The 22,325-nt window shown below is 39.3% G+C and overlaps 1 protein-coding gene across 22 annotated transcripts in view; it reads right to left on the bottom strand.

The window, feature by feature from the left end:
* DLG2 (discs large MAGUK scaffold protein 2) overlaps positions 1-22,325 on the bottom strand; it is a 1,022,753-nt gene that overhangs the window by 504,867 nt on the left and 495,561 nt on the right. The window contains exon 1 of one of the 22 annotated variants that reach the window (XM_033052902.2): positions 4,095-4,569. The exons of 20 other annotated variants lie outside the window; for them this stretch is intronic. In XM_033052902.2, coding sequence (XP_032908793.1) covers positions 4,095-4,172 — 78 coding nt within the window. In that variant the 5' untranslated portion in view covers positions 4,173-4,569. Of the gene's footprint in view, positions 1-4,094; positions 4,570-22,325 lie in introns of those variants that run through there. One more of the 22 variants, XM_033052904.2, reaches the window with a different exon arrangement.

Below are 22,325 nucleotides of genomic sequence, written 5' to 3'. Positions count from 1 at the left end.
CAAGCCAAGACAACCAGATTGAGATAGAATTTGTAGATAAAAAGTGCAATACATACTGGAAAGAGTTTATGACTTAGTCTAATAAAAACAATAAAAAATGCTTAAGATTTGTCAAAATGGCAAAATGAGAACATTAAGAATAATTCATAGGCATTATCCCATTTTACTTACAAGAAGTTTTAGCCAGGACTGATTAGAACAAAAAATAGAACGAAACAAAACAAAACACAACAACAGAAAAAAAAAATAACAAGAAGAAGAAAAAGAGTTCAACTTTCCAAATTTGAAGGTTTTCCAAAATATTTTGGTTCAGTTCTGAATTAAAATAAGGTTTTAAAATATATCATACAAGTATGACTCAAATAGAAATACTGGTGCACACCAGTCAACTTGGAAGAACCATTTAAGACACCTACGGCTGCCATTCTTCCCGTTATTCCTAGATGCCTTCTTCATTCTCCAGATGAAATTTCAACAGTGAGAATTCATGTTTGGTTTATAGAAGTCTAATATTTACCAGGAAGTCATAGAATCCTAGAGTGGCTTGAGTTGGAAAGGACCTTAAAGGTGATCTCACTGCAAGCCCCCTGCCATGGACAGGGATGCCTTCCACTAGCCCAGGCTGCTCAGAGCCCCTTCCAGCCTGGCCTTGAACACTGAAGCTCTTAAGTTGTGTGTAGGTGTTAGTGAGATATTGCCTTTCCACAGGGTCCAACTCATCTAAGCACAAACTCCAAGGAAATGCTGGGCTGGAGGGGAAGCAAGAACTGAAAAGGCGGGACCAGAGCAGTAGTTCTACACTCAACAGAGGGACTGGTTAGGGAGATAAGAAAGCAAGCCCAGGAACTACCATGGAGCTCTCTCTCTTAGTAAGAATAAACCCACCTCTTTTCTTTGGTCTCCCAACCATGCTTCTTGATGATACCCCTTCCCCTTTTCCTTTCCCCAAGGCTCAAGATCAGTTCCCTAGTCTTGGCTGCAAATGCTACAGGTGCAAAGTACCAACAACATGCAGGTCCCACTCATTTAGAGGCAATTTGCATGCCAGCTCCCCTGGAGCAGGGATTGCCATATTCAGGTGTGGTGAGATGGGAGGGATGGGGACAGAAGCTGCAGCTCTGGACAAGACGGAGAGCTCTGGAGCCACTCTGGGCCAAGCTCACCCCCATGGCCACAACCAGACACCCTCAGGAGCACCAAGCTGTCACGCCAATGCCACCTTAGCTCTCCCCACCGAGGACTGCCCTAGTCACCACAGAACCACGGAATGGTTTGGGTTTTAAGGAACCTTAAAGATCACCTAAGTTCCAACCTCCCTGACCTGAGCAGGAGCACCTTCCTTCCCCTTGCCTTTGTGTGCACCCCCTGGCACAGCACACCTCACACCTTGGAAACTCTGCTCCCCTAAACAGACACCTGGGAGGAGATCCTGGTGGGATCCAAGGGAGACCAAAGTTCATGTCCTCTCTCTGCACAATTCAGGCCCGAAGTTTTGACATTTTAAATAGCTACACTGCCAGGCTGTGCATATGTGTGTGCACACAGCAACCTGTGTTGTAACCACCCTGGTTTTCTTCCTCATCCTAGAAAAACAAATAGGCTCATAGAAAATTCCTGTTTCTTAGAAATAGCCATTAAAAAGATCTTGACTTGTATTCATCCAAAGAAGTAAAGCATAACAGAAAAATCTGTTATGGAACTCCAGTCTTCTGATTCTTGCTATCCAGATCTTTACTGCAAGCAAATCTTTTTGCACACATGTGGTATTAGAAAATACTGCTGCATGCTACTACCTCCAAATGCACACTAAGAAAACATTGTATCATTCAAATCATGCACATGGATAAAAACAGCTAATTATTCTTCCAGAGGAAAAAGAAAATGTGAAACTGCTTAATAATTTGATTATTCAACCATGATTTAAAAGAAGGTCAAAACCAAAACAAGGCATGCAGTTAAATGTTATTTTGCATTTACTTTTTGATAGAGCTATATTCTATCTGTGCTCTCCTGGTACCGAGGTATTACACTGAAGATGTCAGTGTTGATTGGCTTCCAATCATTAATAGCACTTATTGAAATAGCATCCTGCTGGGAATGGGATTTTCTGCATTTGCTGGAGTTTGATTTGCAGGAAAAAAAATTAGAAATATAAGTGAGCCCTGACTGTGGAATAAACATCCAAGAAAGAAATTTTATTTTTTGTAAAAGTCAATAAGTAAACATTTACAAGGTGTTTCTTGCATACTTACTGTCTTCTGGCAAAAATAAAATTACCATGCAAACATGGTAATAGCATGCTCAGTAATATCAAAAAAGCTTTTCCCTAAAAACTGTTAGGCATAGCTTGAAAGCTTAAATAGCATGGACCTAAGCTGTTGCTTATTTTGAAAATCCTACAGGGATGAACAAGTAGCAATAAAATAAATCTATACAGAAATATTCAAAGTACTTAAAATAAAGAGAAAAGCAGACAATTTTTTAAAGCATTCTTTTAGTTGGTGTTACAAGACTCTACAGAGAATAAAATATTTTCTCAGTGAATATTCTGGCACTGCTTTATGAAATTTTTCAAGGTTATTGAAATAATCTATGACCATATATGCTTTAAGCAATCCACACCAAATGTGTTTTTAAAGCTGCTAAGTGAGCCCCACTGTGTCAGGAGTGGAATGTGTCCACTCATCCTGCTTCTGTCATCTTGGAGGAAGCCTGAGAGCAAATATTCCTCTGGAGGGAGCCCCTCAGGACTAAGGAAGATCCAGGCTGCAACTTTTTTTCCTCCCATAGCAATATGCAAACAGCAGGAGAGTTTATATGTGTCTCTCTTTATGGAAATGTGACTGATGACAGAGAAAGTTTGACAGTCCCATGTATAGCGCTCTGCATTTCTGTTTCCCCCTTATGTACCTGACGTGAAATACATAAATCACTACTATTTAAGTAACTTGCCAATGACTTGCATATTTAAATTTCAAAATTTCCACACACCACCTTTTTAACCATTAGGAATATTTTGCAAAAAAAACAAACATCTCCCCATTCTCCCCTTAACCACTAATATAATATATTTTTTGCTAATAATTTTCTCGAGGTGAAGGGCTTTTCCAGTTACAAAGGAATTCAGGCAATGATAGCTGCTTCGTGGATTGGTGGCTGTGTTACATAGCATAAGACATATTAAAGACATAATAAAGCAGCCCATTTAGAAAGTCTTTGAGTACATCAAAGACAACAAGGAGAAGAGGAAACCATCATTATCAGACTAATGAAGTAACTTTATAACATTACGTTGAAGTTCTTTCCCCCCAATCTAAATCTGAGTTTAAGAAAGAGGAATTGGTCCCATTTTGAAAATGGTTTGTCTGGTAACGTAGACAAAATTGGATTGCAGGTCCACTAACTAAATGTTTTCTATGCTTAAAACAAAAGACAATTGCCTTGATATCCCCTAATTATCATTACTGCAAATTCTAAAACTATTTAAGTTTTGCTCAGGGAGAAAGAGAAGACTCTTATCTACAAGGGCTTCCAGAAAACAGCCAGTTAAATGCAGTTCAATTTTATGAGAGAAAAATAACGAAAGATAGTACTGACCATTTTTACATACCTATGTCTTTTTTAAATAAAAGGAATCCACGCTGCAGCACAGTTTCAACAAGTACCATGAAACAAAATTTCCAAAACATTATAAATGCTTAACATGTTATTCCATCCTCATTAGTACCACACAAGGAAAAAAAATATACAAGCAGTAAACAATCAGCGGTTGTTTAAGAGCTTAATATGGTACAAGGAAAAATAATGCAGCACAGCAACAAGTTCACTGGAGTGCTCCCTTAACACAGACATAGCAGAAGTACAGCTGTTTATCTTGGGAAGAAAAACAATCAGAAGAGGACATAAAGACTTTTGAAAGGATCTTCTCCCCGATATTTAATAATATGCAAAATATTGAAGGATTCCCGCATGAAATCAGGAATAGCAATAGGTCGTTTTTCATGGTATTTTAAAAAGCTAAGCAGACACACAACAGGATGCCAGCAGGCAGCTTGCATGAGACATAAGGCTTTATATTCCCACTAGGAACGTACCTTCTCTGCTTTTGCTTTCCTGGCGTTATGCACAAACCTGCGTCCCAGCTTCTTGGCATACCAGATAGAGGCAAACATTGTAGTGATGAAGATTTCAGTCTGAATATGCAGCACACACACACACCAAAAAAAAAAAAAAGCAACTTCCCCCACAACTGAGATACAGATCTAATGCTGGTTAAGGTCTTAACTATGCTGTTGCTTTGTCAAGTCCTCTCATGCTGCCTTCTGAAAAAAAACAAACCACCCAGTGTGGCCAGTCTGCAGGTGTATTTACATACTGCCAGCAGGAAGTCCAGGGTGAGGCATCTTTGTATCCAGCTCACATCCAGTCTGCTAAGTGCCTGTCTGCAGTTCTTTAGCACTGTCACCACAAACTACATATGTGTCAGTATGAAAGGAAGCTGCAGTAAACTACTGTAGCAGACAGCTCACCTCCTCTTCTCCTGTTCTGAAATTTAACTCCTTGGTTCTCTTCGATTTGCCAGCATGCAACAGAAGCAGCAGCAGTTCAAAAATGAGATACACAGCACTGCAGGAAAGCAAAGGGGTACAAAAGTGCCAAAAATAGAAATGTGGATTAACTGTTAAGGTGAAAGAACGGGTGTTTCAAGTGTTTCAGGGCAATTAAGATATGAAAGGAAAATTGATTTTACTTTGTTCTTGTGGTCTGGGGTCTATTCAGAGATATTTTTGCTACCTAGTTTCAGTTCACAACAGACAGGCATCAGAGCTGCTCAGTTCCCTTGCTGATGTCACACATGCTCTGCCGAAGGATTTAAGACTCAAACAAGGGCTTCTGTTTTTTCCTTTGATAATGCCTTCACGAAACAGAAACCTGATCGATTTTTTTCCCAAATTCCAAACTTCTGCCCTACCTAAGCATGCTTTTCCCTCTTCCTTTAATTGCATGCTATTCTGCTTTAGGAGTTGGGAAGTGCCTTTGAACACCTACTTTTGCAGCAAAACAGCAATGCACTATTTTCCTTTTGTCACACGCTTCAGCTTTAACCCCTGCACCTCTCTTCAGCTATAATGGCTAAACAATAAGCAGAAACACACTGCTCTGGCTCCAGACATATGACAAACCAGATGTTCCTCCCAGGCAGATGCAGTATCAAGGCTGTAAATTACACAGTTATGTGTGGTATTTGATAGCACTTATAAGACAAGCCCTGCCCAATGCCCTCCCACCTACAAGTGAGGAGATACCAGGATGCAGCAGGACCACTGCTGTCCTGTGTGCAGCACTGGATTTGGGATGCACACATACAGGAATAATTTCTGCCCAGCTATTCCATGGTAAAGAGCAACATAAAATTGATCAATGCATGGCAAAGGAAGTACAAGCAGAGTGATTTAGTGTAGGGCTTTTGGGGCCAAGGAAACACCTTTTCTGCCCCTGGATTTTCAGAGAATGGCTGAAACTATTTTCTCCAGGGTACAGAAATCAAAATGGAAAAGACTCCGACTTATAACTTAGATAGAAGATCCAAGTTACTGTACCTGGATGGCACTGCCCAAGCTTTGAGTCTGAAGGTACGTACCATACAGGCAGTTCAAAGAATTCTTCATTGCATTTTAAAATGGTAAGTTGGTTAACTAAATTGAAATTCTTAGATAGTGAAGGCTTTTTAAAAGGTAATTCCAAGGGATATGGTTGACTTTTGTTTGACATCTAAAACCTGATAATATATTCGGTTACTGGTGATATTGCTGGGAAGGGAATATCTACTGACTACTTCCAATTCAAATATTAAGTTAATCCTGTCAGCCAGAAAGTTTTAAGACCAGAAGATAGAGCAAATTCATGTCTCAACTGGAATATGATTGCTATAGAAGAGCTGTCTTGCCATAACACCACACCAGCTCTCTGAACTCTAGGTTGCTAGTAAGATAGACTGTCCAAGGTGAGAAGTCTAATAAAGGAAAACCTGTATTATACCATGTAGCAGCCTCTCACCATTCTCCTTATTTGTGGGATTACATTGTCCTGAAGTAGAGGGAAGGTTAGACAAAAGAAGGAAGAAAGATGGCCTGAAAAATTTAGGAAGAAATCAGAGACTTTGTTTCTGATTGGATACCATTGTAAGAAAACATGGATAGAAAAAAAAAAAAAAAGTGCAGAAAAGGAGAAGCAACATCATTACACAATTTAACCAACACTATAAATGTTAAAGGAACAGGGAAAAAAAATTCTTACATAGTATATGCATAAACAGTAGAACACTTCTCCCACTCTGCTCCCATGCTTTTATGAAGAGAATAAGCATAATTTGAAATCATTGGACTACAACCAATAAAGGGTACATTCTCCCAAACAACTATTTATATAGTCTTATGTATATTCAGAAGCTGAGAAAATCGAAGGAAATAATCATTAAACAATAAAAATTCCTTTTTATGACTTTTATCATCAAAATTAGCAGCTTTACTGAACTATATATTCAGGAAAAATAGGGAGTAATAAAAAGCCACAATTCATCCCACTTAAAGGAAAAAAAAATAGAATACATTGTTCATTTAAGAAATAATGACAAAGCAATAGGGAGGTAATTTTCTCCACCCACTGAAAATGTTAGATCAGGAAGAATAAATCTTGCCAAATACCTAATCCTGATTCTAATCAGAAATCCAGTTTAACTGTTTGCATGCATTTGCAGATCTGTGCAAACCCTCAAGTGCAGCAATGACCAGACTGTGAGCCATTTCCTTACAGCTCCATCAGGCAGCAGTCTGCCATACATTGCCAATAGCAGGTTTATTAGGGCTCGACTGGTACCAAGGGAGTTTATGATTATGAATATTTTACTGTAACCATAACGAAGGCTGCATTTTACAGAAGTGCTACAAGCTGAGCTGCTTTAGAAGAATTGGAACTCCCAGCTGCTGTCTCCTCAAAGGAGTAATACGTACTTTAGCATGCTCACTGAAGTGCTACATTACAAGGACAGAGAGATGCATGCCATTGAGCAACAATATTATCACAGACAGGAGATAATCAGTTAAGAGCAGATTTTACAAGGAGCTTCTTGCTGCAAATGAGTGGGTGGTTTTTGGTAAGCCAATACACATCCAAACCATACATTAAATGTCATTCTGCCTCTATGAGAAGAATTGATCCTACCACAAGTGGGCACATGGGTACAGGCACAGAGCAGTTATGCTGTTGAATCATATTATTTTTATGACATGGCTCCCCAACATCGCAAGCAACAGCAATTGGTGCTTGGTACTGAAACAGATGGTTGTTTCAAACACCTTGCCAACTGTTTGTATGCACTGAGTATCACCAGTACTTCTGACAGTTTACCTCCTTTTTCATTTTTAACAGTGCTGCTTTACTTAAGCAGCACTGGGGAAGAAGTCTGGCTTTGCTTTAGACAGAGCATTAATTTTCCCTTGTTAAGGGATAACTTTCTCACAGCACACACGTGGGGTGTCAACCTCCCCCTCACACACCTGTGGTGAAGATAGATGCTAGCTGTGGATTCTGGTTCTCTCCAACCTCTATCTGAGTATACACACACAGTAGTTATAAAACGTGATGACAGGGCCATTTAAAATACAAATACAGTTCAGTCATAAATAATGCCTTCCCTGTAAGAATGGGAAGACAGATGGAAAGATTAGTATTCAGGGTTTGCAGAACTGTTTCCAGTGAAATGGGCAGGAGATGGGACAAGTTAAAAATGAAATACTTAAAATATAAAACAACCACTTTACTACTAGTTTTATTTGTTAACATTCCACAGCTGTGGGTCCAGGAAGAGCAGCAGCTGAGAATCTAAGGTAGCTAGCTTTGTTTTTATTAGCACAAGGCAACAACAGATATTGATTTGGCTGACTGTACAAGCAACCATTTCCCATCCCCAGCACAACTAATTATCTTACACAGCTACATGATGCCAAGACATACTCTTTAATGATCAGAATATGAGTAAAGACAGGAATCTAAATGTCTGCTATTCAGTCCAGAAGATATAAATTGTAGGCACTCAGACCTCACTATTCTTTAAGTAGATGGAAGACCCAAGGTTTTTTAAGGACCTAATATTTCATTCTTCCCTCTAAACAATGGCAAATGGACTAATGTTCTTTCTCCTAATGCAACAAACAATATTTTTATAGGAAACCCATGGGCACTCTCACAAAAGCAAGAGTCAGCATCACCAAAACACATTAAGACTTCTCTTTCGGCCAGGGCAGAACACAGTCTGTAACAGATACAATACAGGTGAAGGATTATCATAGAAGAGAATCATGGAATTGCTGAGGTTGGAAAGATTGTCGAGTCCAACCATGTCCATAAGCACCACATCTACACATGTTGTAAATGGCTCAGGAGTGACTCAACCACTTCCCTGGACAGATTGTTCTGATGCTTGGCAAGGCTTTCCACAAGAAATTTTTTCCTAGTATTCGAATAAATCTCCCCTGATGAAACTTGAGGCCATTTTCCTTTGTCCTACTGCTTGTTACCTGGGAGAAGAGACCAGCCCCACCTCAATACAGCCTCCTTTCAGATAATTACAGGGAGGAATAGGGCTCCCCTGAGACCAAGCTAAACACCCCCAGCTCCCTCAGCCTCTCCCTATCAAACTTGTGCTCCAGACCCTTCCCCAGCTCTGTTTCCCTTCCCTGGACTCACTCCAGCCCCTCAATGTCTTTCTTTCAGCGAGAGGCCCAGAGCTAAACACAGGACTCAAGGTGCAGTCCCATCACAGCAGAGTATATAAATTTCTAGTTGTAGTATTTTCTAGCAGTTACGATGTTTCATAACATTTTTCTTCCTACAATAAAATTTTTAAAATTCTGCCTCTTGGTCTTTATTTTTAAAGATGAAATCTAAGTTGCTTAAAAGCTAAGTGCTTCTTTGGAACATCTAAGTCAATGGCCACTATATAGTGCAATGATTCTGAGGACAGTCACTTATCCTGACAAAGAAATGTTGTACAGAAGGGAATGGGGGGTGGGGGGGCATGGGAGGAAGCAGAAGATGAAGGAAGAGATGGGATAAAAATGGAAAAAAAAAATGCTAAAATGAAGTGCTGCATATTAAGGATGACAGAGGTTTGTACTCTTCTCTTCCAATTTAAATTTTTCTACTCCCTTAATATTTCTTGTGCCAAGTAATTTCTCTTAAGAAACTATGCTTTCAGAATCCCAGATGTGACATTACAAGTTTGCCCCAGGTCTAATTTCCCCTTAAAACAGAGGATACTGCATGCAGACATCTCCTCTGTCACCTTTCCTGATGCACAGCAGAGCTATCTCCTAGCACAAGGCGTGAAGAATTTCATACACAATGTCAAAAGACTTCAGAGCAGTAAAAAATAAAATTCAAGTATGTTTTTCCTCTGGACCTCCTTTAAGTGCGAGGCCCCAAATATTTTGTGCGTGCTCTCTGCCATGCAATTATCACTGCTGTTTTTCTGTTCTTCTATTATTTGATGGGGTAGATGGCACTCAACCTGCTACCTGTGTTGCAACGTGTCAAGAGAAGAGAGGATGAGGAGGTGTGCTGCAAAACTGCTTGAAACAGACCCTTAACTGTGGAAGGATGGGAAATGGAAATAGAATAAGTGCTATGCTAGACACTGAGACTCAGCACATCCTTGCACACAGGAATTTATTCTAGCACTTTACTGCATAATGGCATAACAGACTATGTTTTAAAACTAGGCAGTTCTTTTTCCTCTTTTATTTGTTAAGTCTTGGAATGGAGAAAAACCTAATTACAGCACTTAATTTTGAATTTAAAAATTGATTTTCAACTTTAGTTTCTGCTGGTGCATAGGAAACTCCAGTGAGTCACAGAAGTAATACAACAACCATTAACAGCCTTAAAAAAAAATTTGAAAAATGCCAGTTTATTCCCTATTTGTCCCAAATTGCTTTCTGCCTCACCTTCCTAATAGAAATTTTTAAATTTCTTCCTGCTGTGTTAAGAAATCACAATCAAAATGGTGTATAAAATCCTCTGATGTGCCATTACACTGCTCAGACTTGTATCAAATCAAAGCACTGTGTATGTAGCACAGTTATACATTTGCATGGCAAGTACTCCCACGGGAAATAATATAAACTACAAAATTTATCCTTGGGGAGAGAAAAAAAGGAGGAACCACAGACTGCGAGCAGTGCTTATGTGTGTCATCTTGCAAGGCACTTGCCAAATATAATCCTGAGCAAAACTGAATTCAGTGTGGAAACACTTCTATTACAGCTCTGTGTGTGTGCCTCGCATACTGCAGCATTTAAGTACATTTGTTTTCTTGTTATTTTTACACAACCCTGTGTCATGCTGGACTCATGTCTGTTGTGGGTAGGGACGAATAAAGGCACAAAGTGACTTGGTAACCAAAATACAGGAAACTGGAGAATCTGCACACTGACTGGAGCCCAAAATCTCTGATCCAGGGTGTGGCCACGTGGCTTGCCATGGCCAAAGTCAGGCAGATGTGGCACACACTCTCACTCAGTCCTATGCCAGTCACAGCTCTCCTGTCCAGATCCAGTGAGAAGCAGGAGGGCTGGAAATGTCCATACACCCACCAAGGGGCACTGACTTGCATAATTTCCATATGATCTCTTTATTAGGAACAGCAAGCCAGGCAGCCTATAAAGAGTTGTTCATCTCACTGCTAGTCACCAAAGAACCCCAGAAAAAAAATAGTTGCAGGAACAAGCATGAGGATATATATCATCCCATCTTAAACATTATTTTATTCCTTGCTGATGACAAGCTGTCTTTCCTTTCAAAGGCATCCTTAAATCTCACTTTCACTTTATCAGCCCCAAGAGCAAAATTTAAAAGTCAGTTTAAGCAGAAACACTGCAAGTTATAGGCACTGAACCAGCAAATCACACTGACTGCTTTGACCCAGCATTATTTAAAGGTTCAAGGTGAATGTACCTAGCCCTTGCCATTGTTCAAGCTCCCCAGAAAATCCTCATGCACAAGATGCCAGGTTGCACTGAATTATGAAGCATTAAGGAATCACAAGTGATGAGATCTAACAGGATAGCTGTGTTCTCATGCCAGCATCTCCCTGCAGGCAGACACACGTGTACCTGTGTGGGTTGAGCCCACTCAGCAGCACATTCCTGAGCAGCAGCAGAGTCCATGCAGCCCATACACACCATTCTGTCATCTCACAGGCTGGGTTGCCTTCAGTCCCCCTCCCAGCCTGTGCCAAAGCAGCAGCTCCCCACTCCCAGCTGGGATCTCTCCAGCCGTTCTCTGCTGTTCACTGGATCATGCTCCACTGAGCAGCCCCTCCCCTCCAGAGCTCCTGACTGGCTTTTCCATGCTTCTCGCAGAACCCACATGTGGACGAAAAAAAAAAAAAAAAAAAAAAAAAAAAAAAATATATATATATATATATATATATATATATAAACAATAGATAATGGCTTCTGCCAGTTTTCATTTCAGTTTTTGCTCTTTATTCCTGTCCTCAGCTTTTCAGCCATCCTCACAGCTCCTACAGTTCAACACTTCAGAACCACTTGGGAAGTTAAATCTCTGCAGAGCCAAGTTTTTAATAACTATGCTGGACATTTTAGATGCTTGACACAGGTGTAGCAAAACAAATTTTTCCTGCTAAAATGCAGAGAGAGAAAAAATATGTAGGAAAAGGATGTAGTTAATTCCTCCAAATATAAGATGTTCTACTACTAATTATGAGGGATAGATAACAAATCTTTATCCAGGACTGCCTGCGATTCTTGCTTCGTAGAGTCAGAGACAAAGAAGAGATTTTCTTGTTTTTGGAACTGACTCACCACATTTCTGTTGCCCAAGCAAAGCAAAGAGAGGGGAGTCCAAGCCACACCAGATGAAGAACCAGGTTTTCTCCCTTAGTTCTGCTAAAATTCTTCTGCACTAGATTATTTACTCATTGCAAGCCAGCTGCTCACCCTTAAAATGAAAAGAATAATGCTCTACCACTCTGGGACAGCATAAAGATAGAAGTATCAACAAATGTGAATTATTGTGAGAGAAGTCACTGTAGAAAGAGAACATCTACCCCCTCACTGGTTGATACAGAATCATACAGAATTCTGCTGAAAGGTCTCTGAGAGTCCACATCCAACCTGATTACACAAATGCTTCACTGCAGTGTGACACATGAAAAGGCCCATTTCAGCAATGTCATAAGGGATGATGTTACATCCATTTTGATCAAAAGACAAAGGAACTATAAGGAAACATGAAGTTAAGGACAATGACTTATTCTTCTTAAACCTATGAGACCTTCAGAAGCAAAAAAAAAACATAGCAAACACTAAAATCTAGAATAAAGAATTACCAGTCTAACTTATTCAGTTAATTAATTAATTAATTCTATGTGGAAAAAAGGATAAGAAAAAATAAGTCACATGAGATTTTCTTAATTCCATTTCAGTTCGCAGCCCAGCTGATAGGACAAAGATGGTGGTGGAGGGAAATTTTTCATTGCAGAGGATTTTGGCACTCAAAAACCAGGGGAATAATTGAGGCAGCCTATAGCTAGTGAGATATTTCAACAAGAGAAGGACTAGAGCTGTTTAAAAAAACCCCAAAAAGCAGTGATATTTTTTAGGACAAGATTAAAAAGTAGCATCTTTCCAAACACTTTAAAGTTTTTAAATTTGAGTGTTTCAATAAAACAGAAACTTTTTGAGATCTCTAGCCAGTAGAAAATTGAGAAAGTGTTCCTTGAAATTGTCAAAATATTTATCTTTCATTTTCATCAAAAAATCAGAACATTTCAGCCTTCTCCAGGGCTGTCAGTACTGCTGTCTAACTTACATTTACATTTAACTTTTCTTGGGATCCCAGTCAACAGATATTTTTAAAATTTCTGTTCTGCACAACTCACTGAAAATACATTTCTTTGATTCATACATCTAGCAGCCTCAAAGATCTGCCAAATCAAAGATCAAAGATTCTTCCACACCTTTCTGCAAATTGAATTTTGCCAAGCCAGGAATACTGGTTGTCTTCTCACATGTCAGAAGACACCACAAAGATGCTAGAATGAACTCATGTGAACTTATAGAAAAGATCATCAAGGACATCCCTACTTCTCATTGTTCAAGCATCCTGGAAAACACCATATTTCATGCCTAGACCTTCCAGAAGTAAAACCAAAGCTGAATGAAAGTCTGTTTCTCCACCACTCCCCACAGCTAAATGAAGAAAAGATTTAATATACAGACTCACACAACACATCTCTGCCCTGCACACAGTGGTGCACCAGAACAAGTATCTCCAAAAACTCCAGTTGAACTGAACCGAAAGCTCTAAAATGCTTTCTGCTTCCAGACAAGAGAGTTAAATAATGAGCAATGTGCCAAAATCCCATTCCCAGCGTTGGAGAGGAGCTCTCATCTTAAGAAAAAAAATCTCTTCGCTTCACTTTGTTCCTCTTTGCCAAAGTTTTGAAAGGCACAGCGAAGGTAAAAGTCAAAAGGGCACAGACTTCTGAGCAGTGCCCTATCCTAGTGGGCTCAGGCTCCCAGACAATGCTGGTTGTCCCAACCTACCAGTCTTGTGCTCAGAGACAGCAGTTTGTGTGATTGTGAGCACCAGCTCTGACCCAGAGCACATCCTGATCACAGCAAGCCCTTTCAATGCATGCTGAGGGGAGCGCTCCCAGCTGCACCTGGCACCTACCGGCCTAACACTCCCACTCTCTTTTCACTCAGTTAAGCACATACCACTGCCACAGCTATTATTTTGTTAAAGTGCCCTCTGACATGTCTTCTTCCTACTTTCAAGCCTACCCTTTCAAATACAAAACAGGCATTTATGCTTCTGTAGTTTCTTTAAAATAACGGATTAAGTACTAAGCACGTATTGAGAAGGTTCTCTGCCCACAGCAACACTGTAGGAAGACAACAAAAAGATGGCAGATTGCAAATGCATTGCACAAACGTCGGGGTAATTTGATGTGATTTAAGGATGAGATAAGCAGGCAGCACAGTCTTTCAGTCTCAGATGGTCTCAGTCTGAAGAAGGCTAGAGGAATGCACCTTTTGATTATCTCATCTATTATTAACAGTAAATCCTCATTAAAGCTCAGGACAGAGCATGACAACACAAATGTGCTACATGAATGCATTACCTCGGTGTACTGCAGGACATCTCCACAGCAAATGCACAGCTGTTCCTACCTGTGGGATTTTCATCAGGCCACGTGTGTGGAAGAGCATGCTCATCCTCTGATTGCATGCTCAATGCACATCCCAAGCAATATATCATCAATAAATGTTAATGGATAATATTACAAGTTAAATCTTGCACTTCTTTGCCCATGCGAAGAGTTACAGAATACCAGACAGTCCTTTGGAAGTCACCATTTCAGCTGTTTCTAGGACAGGGCACACAGCCTAGGATTCAGCCTCTGCAGCTGTACATTTAGGAATGTGCAGTGTGCTTTGCTGAGAGAGATCTGCATTTTTAGTTACACAAGTACTGAACATGGCACAGTGGCAAGGCAAGCTACATTACAAATGCAAATTGAGAGATTGGAAAAGAAAAAAAGAAAGAAAGAAATTTCAAGCAATGCTTGAAATGTATGTAAACAAAGTCACTTCAGTGAAACTGGCCCAAAATTGCAAGAAGGTATTTACCTTTTGGAAGTTCAAGATAAAAATACTGTTTTTACAGAGTTCTGGCCTTCAGAAAGCAAGGTAATTTCCCACAGTGATTTTCTATGCATAGTGTGAGGGAGGCAGTTAAAGCTGATATAATATAATCTGAGTTACATTTAAACATCTGGTCCATCTGCTTTATATGCATTGATAGGCTCTAGTCTGGAGCAATCGATAGAGTGTTAAAATGTTATTGAATATAATTTTTAATAGCTGTTTTACTTATGTGTCCTTCTTGGGCAGGCTTTAAAATCACGATTGTAAGTAAAATATGACTCTAAAACACTGTCATATTCTATAAAATTATTTAAATTAAGTATATTCCTAATGTAGATTTAGCTTCTTTACAATTTGTAGTTGATTGATACTATGCCCCATAATTTTCCCAGCAATAATTTAGAAAAATAGATAGATATGTGCATAGGATAATTTTATACTTGGGATAGTCTGAAGGATGTTTCACTTCAAACATACCAACACCTATAATTCCTGAGTTAAATTCCCTTCTCCCACTGATTTAAATTGGAGTTTTGCCAGATGAACAACATTTTTTCATTTGTCTATGGCAGAGCTTCTTCTGCACTATAGTAGAGTCCTTCTGCTTAAGAGGCTTTCAGAGTTTTTGAAACTATACAGAAATTTTCAAAACATTGAATATTCACTTCAGACTGAGGGCCTGACTAGGTTTCCATGCTCTAGATAGAGCTGAATATAAAACCTAGAAGTTTAGCCATTTAAAATATATCTAGCTATTGTTATGATCAGGAAATTGCCTACAAATAATTCCACAGTGGGAAAGAAAGGTTAAACTATAGACTGCAAAAGTCATACACATTTGATTCATCCAACCTCATTTCTTTAAAAAGCATGAAGATTAAGATATTTCAGAAAACTAGAAAAAGTAATAACTTTCAGATAATTAGGTTTCTTAACACATGTGATAGTACTTTAGAAGTGTAACACAGGCCAACAGAAGTAAATATCAAAAACCATAAAAGCCCCCAAATTATTATTTATGAATAAATACTGATTCTGGAACTTAACTCTGATGTAATTTATCCCACACATAGGGGAGAAGCTATGGAAGAACCAGCAATTTGTCCTTTGATGAGCTGTGGGCATAGACCATGGTATTAAATAGTCTGAATGACATCCTCTTTCCTATGACCACTCACATGCTGTTTATGAATAAATAATTTTCCACTTCTGTGTTAGGACATACATTAGTATTATTTTTTAAAATCCAAAATTTTAATCCTCACATGTGACAGGACATTTATGGAGAGACACCAGAGATTCTAGATCACATTTTTAATGTGAACCGAAGCATTATACCTATAAGATTTAAATAGCAAAAATGCAGTTTTGTGCACAACTCTAATTAGACAGGAACTGAGCAGAGCTGCTCAGCTGGCTTGCCTAACAGCTGGTCCAAATCTCTTAGGGAGGAGTATATTTTTACAAAATATATAAGGCCACACAGGCTATAGGAGTTTATTATTGAGGCAGAGAAGTTGATTAAAAATTTTTGCTTTGGGAATCAGAAATATAAGTGGTTTTCCCATCCAAGAAGTCTAGGCAATTTATGGATTTATGATTATTTAGGTGTCTGATTTAGTAATTAAAATTTTGTGTAAAATAAATAGCCTCATGTATATCTAGGCCAGAACTACTATCAACTTCTCAAATGCTTGTATTTGGCAACATTCAGAAGGGAATATGCCCATCCTGAGACAAAAAGATTTGAAGAAAATGAGGGTAAAATAGCTAGGCCAATATGTAACAGCAATCTGTCTCCAAGAAACATTTACAGACAGTTTGGCAAGATAACTAGGGCAATAGGATTGGAAAGAGAGAGGCCAAAGCCTGGGGTGTGTCAGATGTGCAGTTGTGAGTCACTTTATTTTCTAAGTTACTGCACAAGATGGATGTCACGACCTCTCACACAGCATCGCTGAATAAAGTGTTAGCAGTACAAGGTGTCAGTCTGGACAATAACTTGAATCATATTGGAAAAGCTCAAAAATATTTGAATTTTCCAAGAGGCACATCTTTCTGAAGGCTGTTGGTTCTGTATTCTAGACACAACAGTAATGCTTTGTAGTCTTGGAGAATGATGCATAAGCTGGATTTTCCAATTTTAATATATTTTTAAGGAACTCTATAGCCAGCATTCACTCAAAGGCTTAACACTGAAAACCAAAACATTTTCTATGTACCCACAATATGAAAAAACCCCTAGAATCATAGAGTGGCTTGGTTTGGAAGGGACCTTAAAGATCCTCTCATCCCAACCCCCTGCAATGGGCAGGGACACCTTCCACTAGACCAGGGTCCTTGTTCAGCCTGGCCTTCAGCACACTCTCAAGCTGCATTGACTGTTTTCCTCTCCATCTCTTAAATTAATATTTTAGATTGTTACTATTTTCTACTATTTTTAATGCCCAGCATTAAACTGCTGATCAGCCTGAGCTGACAGCTCCTGGCACTGCTGTAAAAGGGACAACTGTCCCCAGTCACCCACCTTCAATTGCTGTGTTTTTCCTCTTCCTTAGTCCCTTTGTCTTCAGGGTAGCATACAATATGGAGCTTTCTACACAGATAGGTTGAGGTGTATTAATTCTCTGTCAAATCCCATGTTAAAAAAAACTTACTGCAGGTGTACAGAGACAAAGCTCTCTTGTCTTTGATTGCCTATCTAAATTTGTCAGTGTCCCTCTTTACTTTCTCTTCTTATGTATTTGTTCATTTTTCATTTATAATGTCTTTCTGCTTGATAAAAACTGGACACAGTGTCATTCCTTTCAAACTGCTCCCATAAATCACAGAAGCAGAAAATGGCTAGGGTTGGAAGGGACCTCTAGTTCCAATGCACCAGCTAAACAGGCTCAACTACAGCAGGCTAAACAGAATTGTGTCCAGGACGATTTTGAGTGTCTCCAGGGAAGGAGTTCCACATCTTTTCTGTGCAGCCTCTTCCGGTGCTTTGTCACCATCAAAGTAAAATGTTTTTGTTTGTATTCAGACAGAATTTTCTGTGTTTCAGTTTGTGTCTATTGCTGGGCACCACTGAAAATAGCCTGGCCCCATCCTCTTGACACCTGCCCTCGAGATATTTATGTGCATTGATGGGATCAATTCTTAGTCATCTCCAGGCTAAACAAGCCCAACTCCCTCAGCTATTCCTAACAGGAGAGATATTCCAGTCCCCTCATCATCTCCATAGCCCTCTGCTGCATCCTGTCCAGCAGTTCCTTGTCCTGTCCTGAGGAGGCCAGAACTGGACACAGCACTCCAGGTGTGGTCTCACCAGGGCTGAGCAGAGGCAGGATCACCTCCTGCTGGCAGTGCTCTCCCCAGTGCACCCCAGGACACCACTTGACCCCTAGGGCACACTGCTGGCTCCTAGACAGATTGTTTTCCCCCAGGTCCTTCTCTGCAGAGCTGCTTCCCAGCAGCTAACCCGTACTGTTGCATGATGATATTCCTCCCCAAGTGCAGCTCTGCACTTGCCTTTATTGAACTTCATTAGATTCCTCTTCTCCCAACACCTCATGACCTTTATTCTTTGACTCACTCAGTCAAAGATCCCTCACAAGAGCTGAAGAAGGTTATCTGCTTTTTTTGTTCTCAATTCTTTTGTCTGTACTTCCACTCTGTAAGACTTAAGTAATAATATTTTGTGAAGTAAAAATTAGGCAACTTTTTGAAGTGCAACAAAACACCTACCAACTAAGTTGTTAAAGAAAAAAAAGGTCAATACCATATTCATAATTCATTAAAGATCTGTCACTCTTCAAGCACTTTTTAAGTATCTCATTCTACCTCAGAGGTTTTGCATTCAGGAGAGAATGTTTTATGTCTATGACGCAGGAATCACAGAGAGTCTATCTTCAAAATTTCTTCACCATGACACAAAGAGACAATCCAAAAAGAATAGATGAGGGGACATTGCTTTGATAGAACGTTTTATTTATTGACTACATAGAGTATTTTCCTTCTCTCCCTTCAAAAGGAAATGTTAGGAATATAGCAGATGTGGGAAGAAACCCTAAACTGGCCAGAAATAAATAAAAAATTTAAATAAATTTACACACTTGCTAAAGAAATAGTTTTTAAATGTTCTGATTATGGAGTTTCTTCCAGTAATATGTCTGGTCAGCTGCTGAATCCCACAGAGAGAGCCATAGATCCAGCACAGTGTAGGAAAAGAAGCTAGTTTGGCACCACTTCCAAACTAAGCAGTGCCAGTTTAGTGTGTTATACATGCTACAGACCTTGCCACAGGCACAATTCTGGATCACTCCCTTCTGTAAAAAATCATAATTATTTGGGAAGGTCAGTACCTCCCACAGTGCTGTTCAAGCACTATGGCAGAGCTGACACTCATGGATGGTACTGGGAAAATTGCCATGATCAGAGCTGCTACATTTTTCCTGTTGTGTGTTTTGTTTTCAAAAGGAGAAGCCAGAATAGCTCCTATTTGGCTCAAATTAGTCTGTGCCTGGGTATCCTTACAGATATTCAAAACATCTCAGCCTTATATAGTACAGACGGAGATCTTAAGCTATAGCTGCAAAATAATTTTCAGAAATGTTTGCAAAGCCATTTGCTGTGATAAATTGCACAATTTACAACTAGACCAAGATTCTTTCAGGTGCTGTTTCTCCCAAGATAATCAAATTGTGTTTTGCTTCAAAGCAGTTCAACTCCGTCCAGATGCTGCACCCTGCAGAGTTTCCCTCCTAATTGCCAGGCTGGGACCTGATGTGGACTGTATCATCTCTAAAAATCCATCAGCACCTACAAGCTTCACTTCAAGTCCTGTCTCCTGCCAGTGCAGAGTTCCTGGGATTTCTGAAAGTGTTTTGTCACTGATCATATGATCTTGGACTAACCATCACAAAATCAGCAACACACCATGCTTACTTTTTTGTGCTATCATTGGACCTGTGATATAAAGCTTGGACTGAAATAGCTCACTTTTAGTCCAAAAACCAAGCAAATTACACCTTGAAATAGCATTTGTAAGCATCCTACACTACTGAGCAGAAAATGCTCTCTTGTGGTTTTTTCATGAGTTGACAGTCAGGAATATGTAATTATATCCCTTCTATACAATTAATGATGACAGTTAAAAGTAACACTCAGAACATTTGATTTAATATTGGTGACATTTAAAGACATCTTAGTATATTTTGCTTGGTTCTTACTTCCAAAAGTTCTTTTTTCTAAAAGAATGAGTTGAAAACATCTGGAGTTTTGTTCCATAGACACAGATGATCAGTTGACTTAAGAGAGACATAAGACCATCCCAGTGTACTTTAAATATGTGTAAATATGTTTTTAAAAATCAGAGTATATGTTCATGCTCTGTGGCCATGCACTCCTTGGAATTCTGCTGGACTTTTCAGTAACTATTGAAGAAAAAATGCTTCTTTTACATAGGACCATCAGCATAAACCTCCCTTATTGCTAAAGCAAGTCTTGCGCTAGTTTTATTCAGATGTATATTTGATTTTTTTCACCAGAACCTCTGGCTGCAAGTGTAATCACATATTTGAAGATGATAATTGATAATACCCAGGGCAGCCTTATTTAATATTTAGGAATATTAGGAATATTTAGGAATTGAAGTTGTAGATAAACCTTGTGGTTTACATATTCACCATCCTTCCTGTCTGTATAGTTTGAGAAGATTTAAAAGAGTGGCACCTTATTACGTGTTTTCCACCAGGGAGAGATAACCCTTGTAAAGATTAATGTGCTGCCAGACTACTCTACCATCACCAAATGTATCACTTTAAAATTTCATAAGACTATTTTTCCCCTGCTAAGCTGAATGATGCCCATAGAACTTTCTCTTGCAAACTGCAAGAAAGGCATTGTAAAACATGCCAATACAAAACATATTTCCAATATTAGCATTCATTTCACACATGCACTCTGAATAAGTACAGTTAGTGCAGAACTGTGCTTCCAGACTAAATTTTCCTGCAATTTTAAAACTTCATGGTGTTATGTATTACTTCATAGGATATATTCAGGATATCTTAGTGAAGCCTATTAGCATTGATTTATGCTATTTTAATGCCTTACATTTTTCAATAGAAGTACCTGAAAAAGGCAATTGAATAGTTAAGTTGGATGCCAGTGTGCTTTATTAACTCACACCCTGATCTCTTAGTACTTAGATGAAAACTTGATCTGAAATATGCAAAAGCCAGGAATTTATTATGCATTAATGCACAATAAAAGTTATGTATTAATTGCAGAAATCAGAGAGAAATTTGACAGGAAAAAAATGTGTCAATTTGATCCCAATTCTGTGAAGGGAACTGAAAGCAAGCCTCCAAATCCAAAGATTTTTCTCTGATACAGTAATCTCAATGAAAGAGTTCCTGAGTCTTTAATTTATATCTTAAAAACCTGTAGCTAGACAGGATATAGAAAATGTAGAAAATTTACTGAACTAATCTTTAAGGTCAGCCTAGATAAAAACTAAAATTATTTCCTCATTTACCTCCCCACTTTGGAGATCAAAATCATGCTTCTGGCTTGCTGATACAATTATTTGCTTGTCTGCCTGCCAGGCAGCATGGTACATATCCATCTTCAGTACATGCTACATGCCAGCAAGCACTCTGCTTGGGGTAGGCAGTTGGAAAGCAATCTGTTAAAGTCCACAGCATGACTCAAACCCATTCTCCTCTCCTCCTAACACTTTCTCATTGAGAGCTGTCTTAAAGAGCAATCTCTCTCCATCAGCACATCTCCTTACAAGGGCCTGGCCAATGGATCTTACGGTGCAAGTTTTTGAATTATGGTTTCTTGGCTTAGAGGGTTTTTTTATGAGATTGCAGAATAGCACATAAATGAAAAACTACTTGGTTTTACCTCAGCTAACCATGTATTTTGTTATAATTTGGGTGACCATCACCCAGCTACTTCTCTAGGGAAATTGAAGAGCTGGGTATTTCATCAATCTGCTAAGATAACCTTCGTTTAAATCCTCATGCACAGCAGAAAATATTTAATATTGCAATGCATCACATGCCACCCTTGCTGTTGTCAGTACACAAGGAATCTTTTGATATTTTTTTTCTTTTTGAGATCTACATTTGTCCAGAGAAGATGCAGATACCCCATCCCTGCAAGGTCAAGGCTAGCTTGGATGGAGCTCTGGCCAACACGTGCAAGGTGTCCTCGCCAATGCAGGGGCTTGGAACTAAATGATACTTAAGGTCCCTTCCCTTTGTAGATGTGTTTCAAAAATATCTGCCTTGCAAGCTACCAAAAGTTCTGAACCAGCCCCTCTGACAGTATGTGATCCCTACTGCTAGGACAGGTGAGTTCCCACCAACATCTGGCGCCGCAGTTCCTTCAGCGCTCATCCATCAAGTCTGAAATCCTGCCATCCTATTAAAGCATCTCTGATGTGCTGCAAACAGTTTTAGCTGTTAGATCTATGATGCACAATACTGATTATTAGTGATGGGACAGAATTGCTAAGGCATGAAAGGGACTTAGGAAACTGGGTTGATCTGCTGGCTCAGCCGTGAAATTGTGCAACTCTGAGCCAAT

Source organism: Catharus ustulatus, chromosome 2 (genome assembly GCF_009819885.2).
Source record: "Catharus ustulatus isolate bCatUst1 chromosome 2, bCatUst1.pri.v2, whole genome shotgun sequence".
Taxonomy (NCBI): domain Eukaryota; kingdom Metazoa; phylum Chordata; class Aves; order Passeriformes; family Turdidae; genus Catharus; species Catharus ustulatus.
The sequence above is the reverse complement of the archived record's forward strand: the minus strand, read 5'-3'. Positions and strand labels throughout refer to the sequence as shown.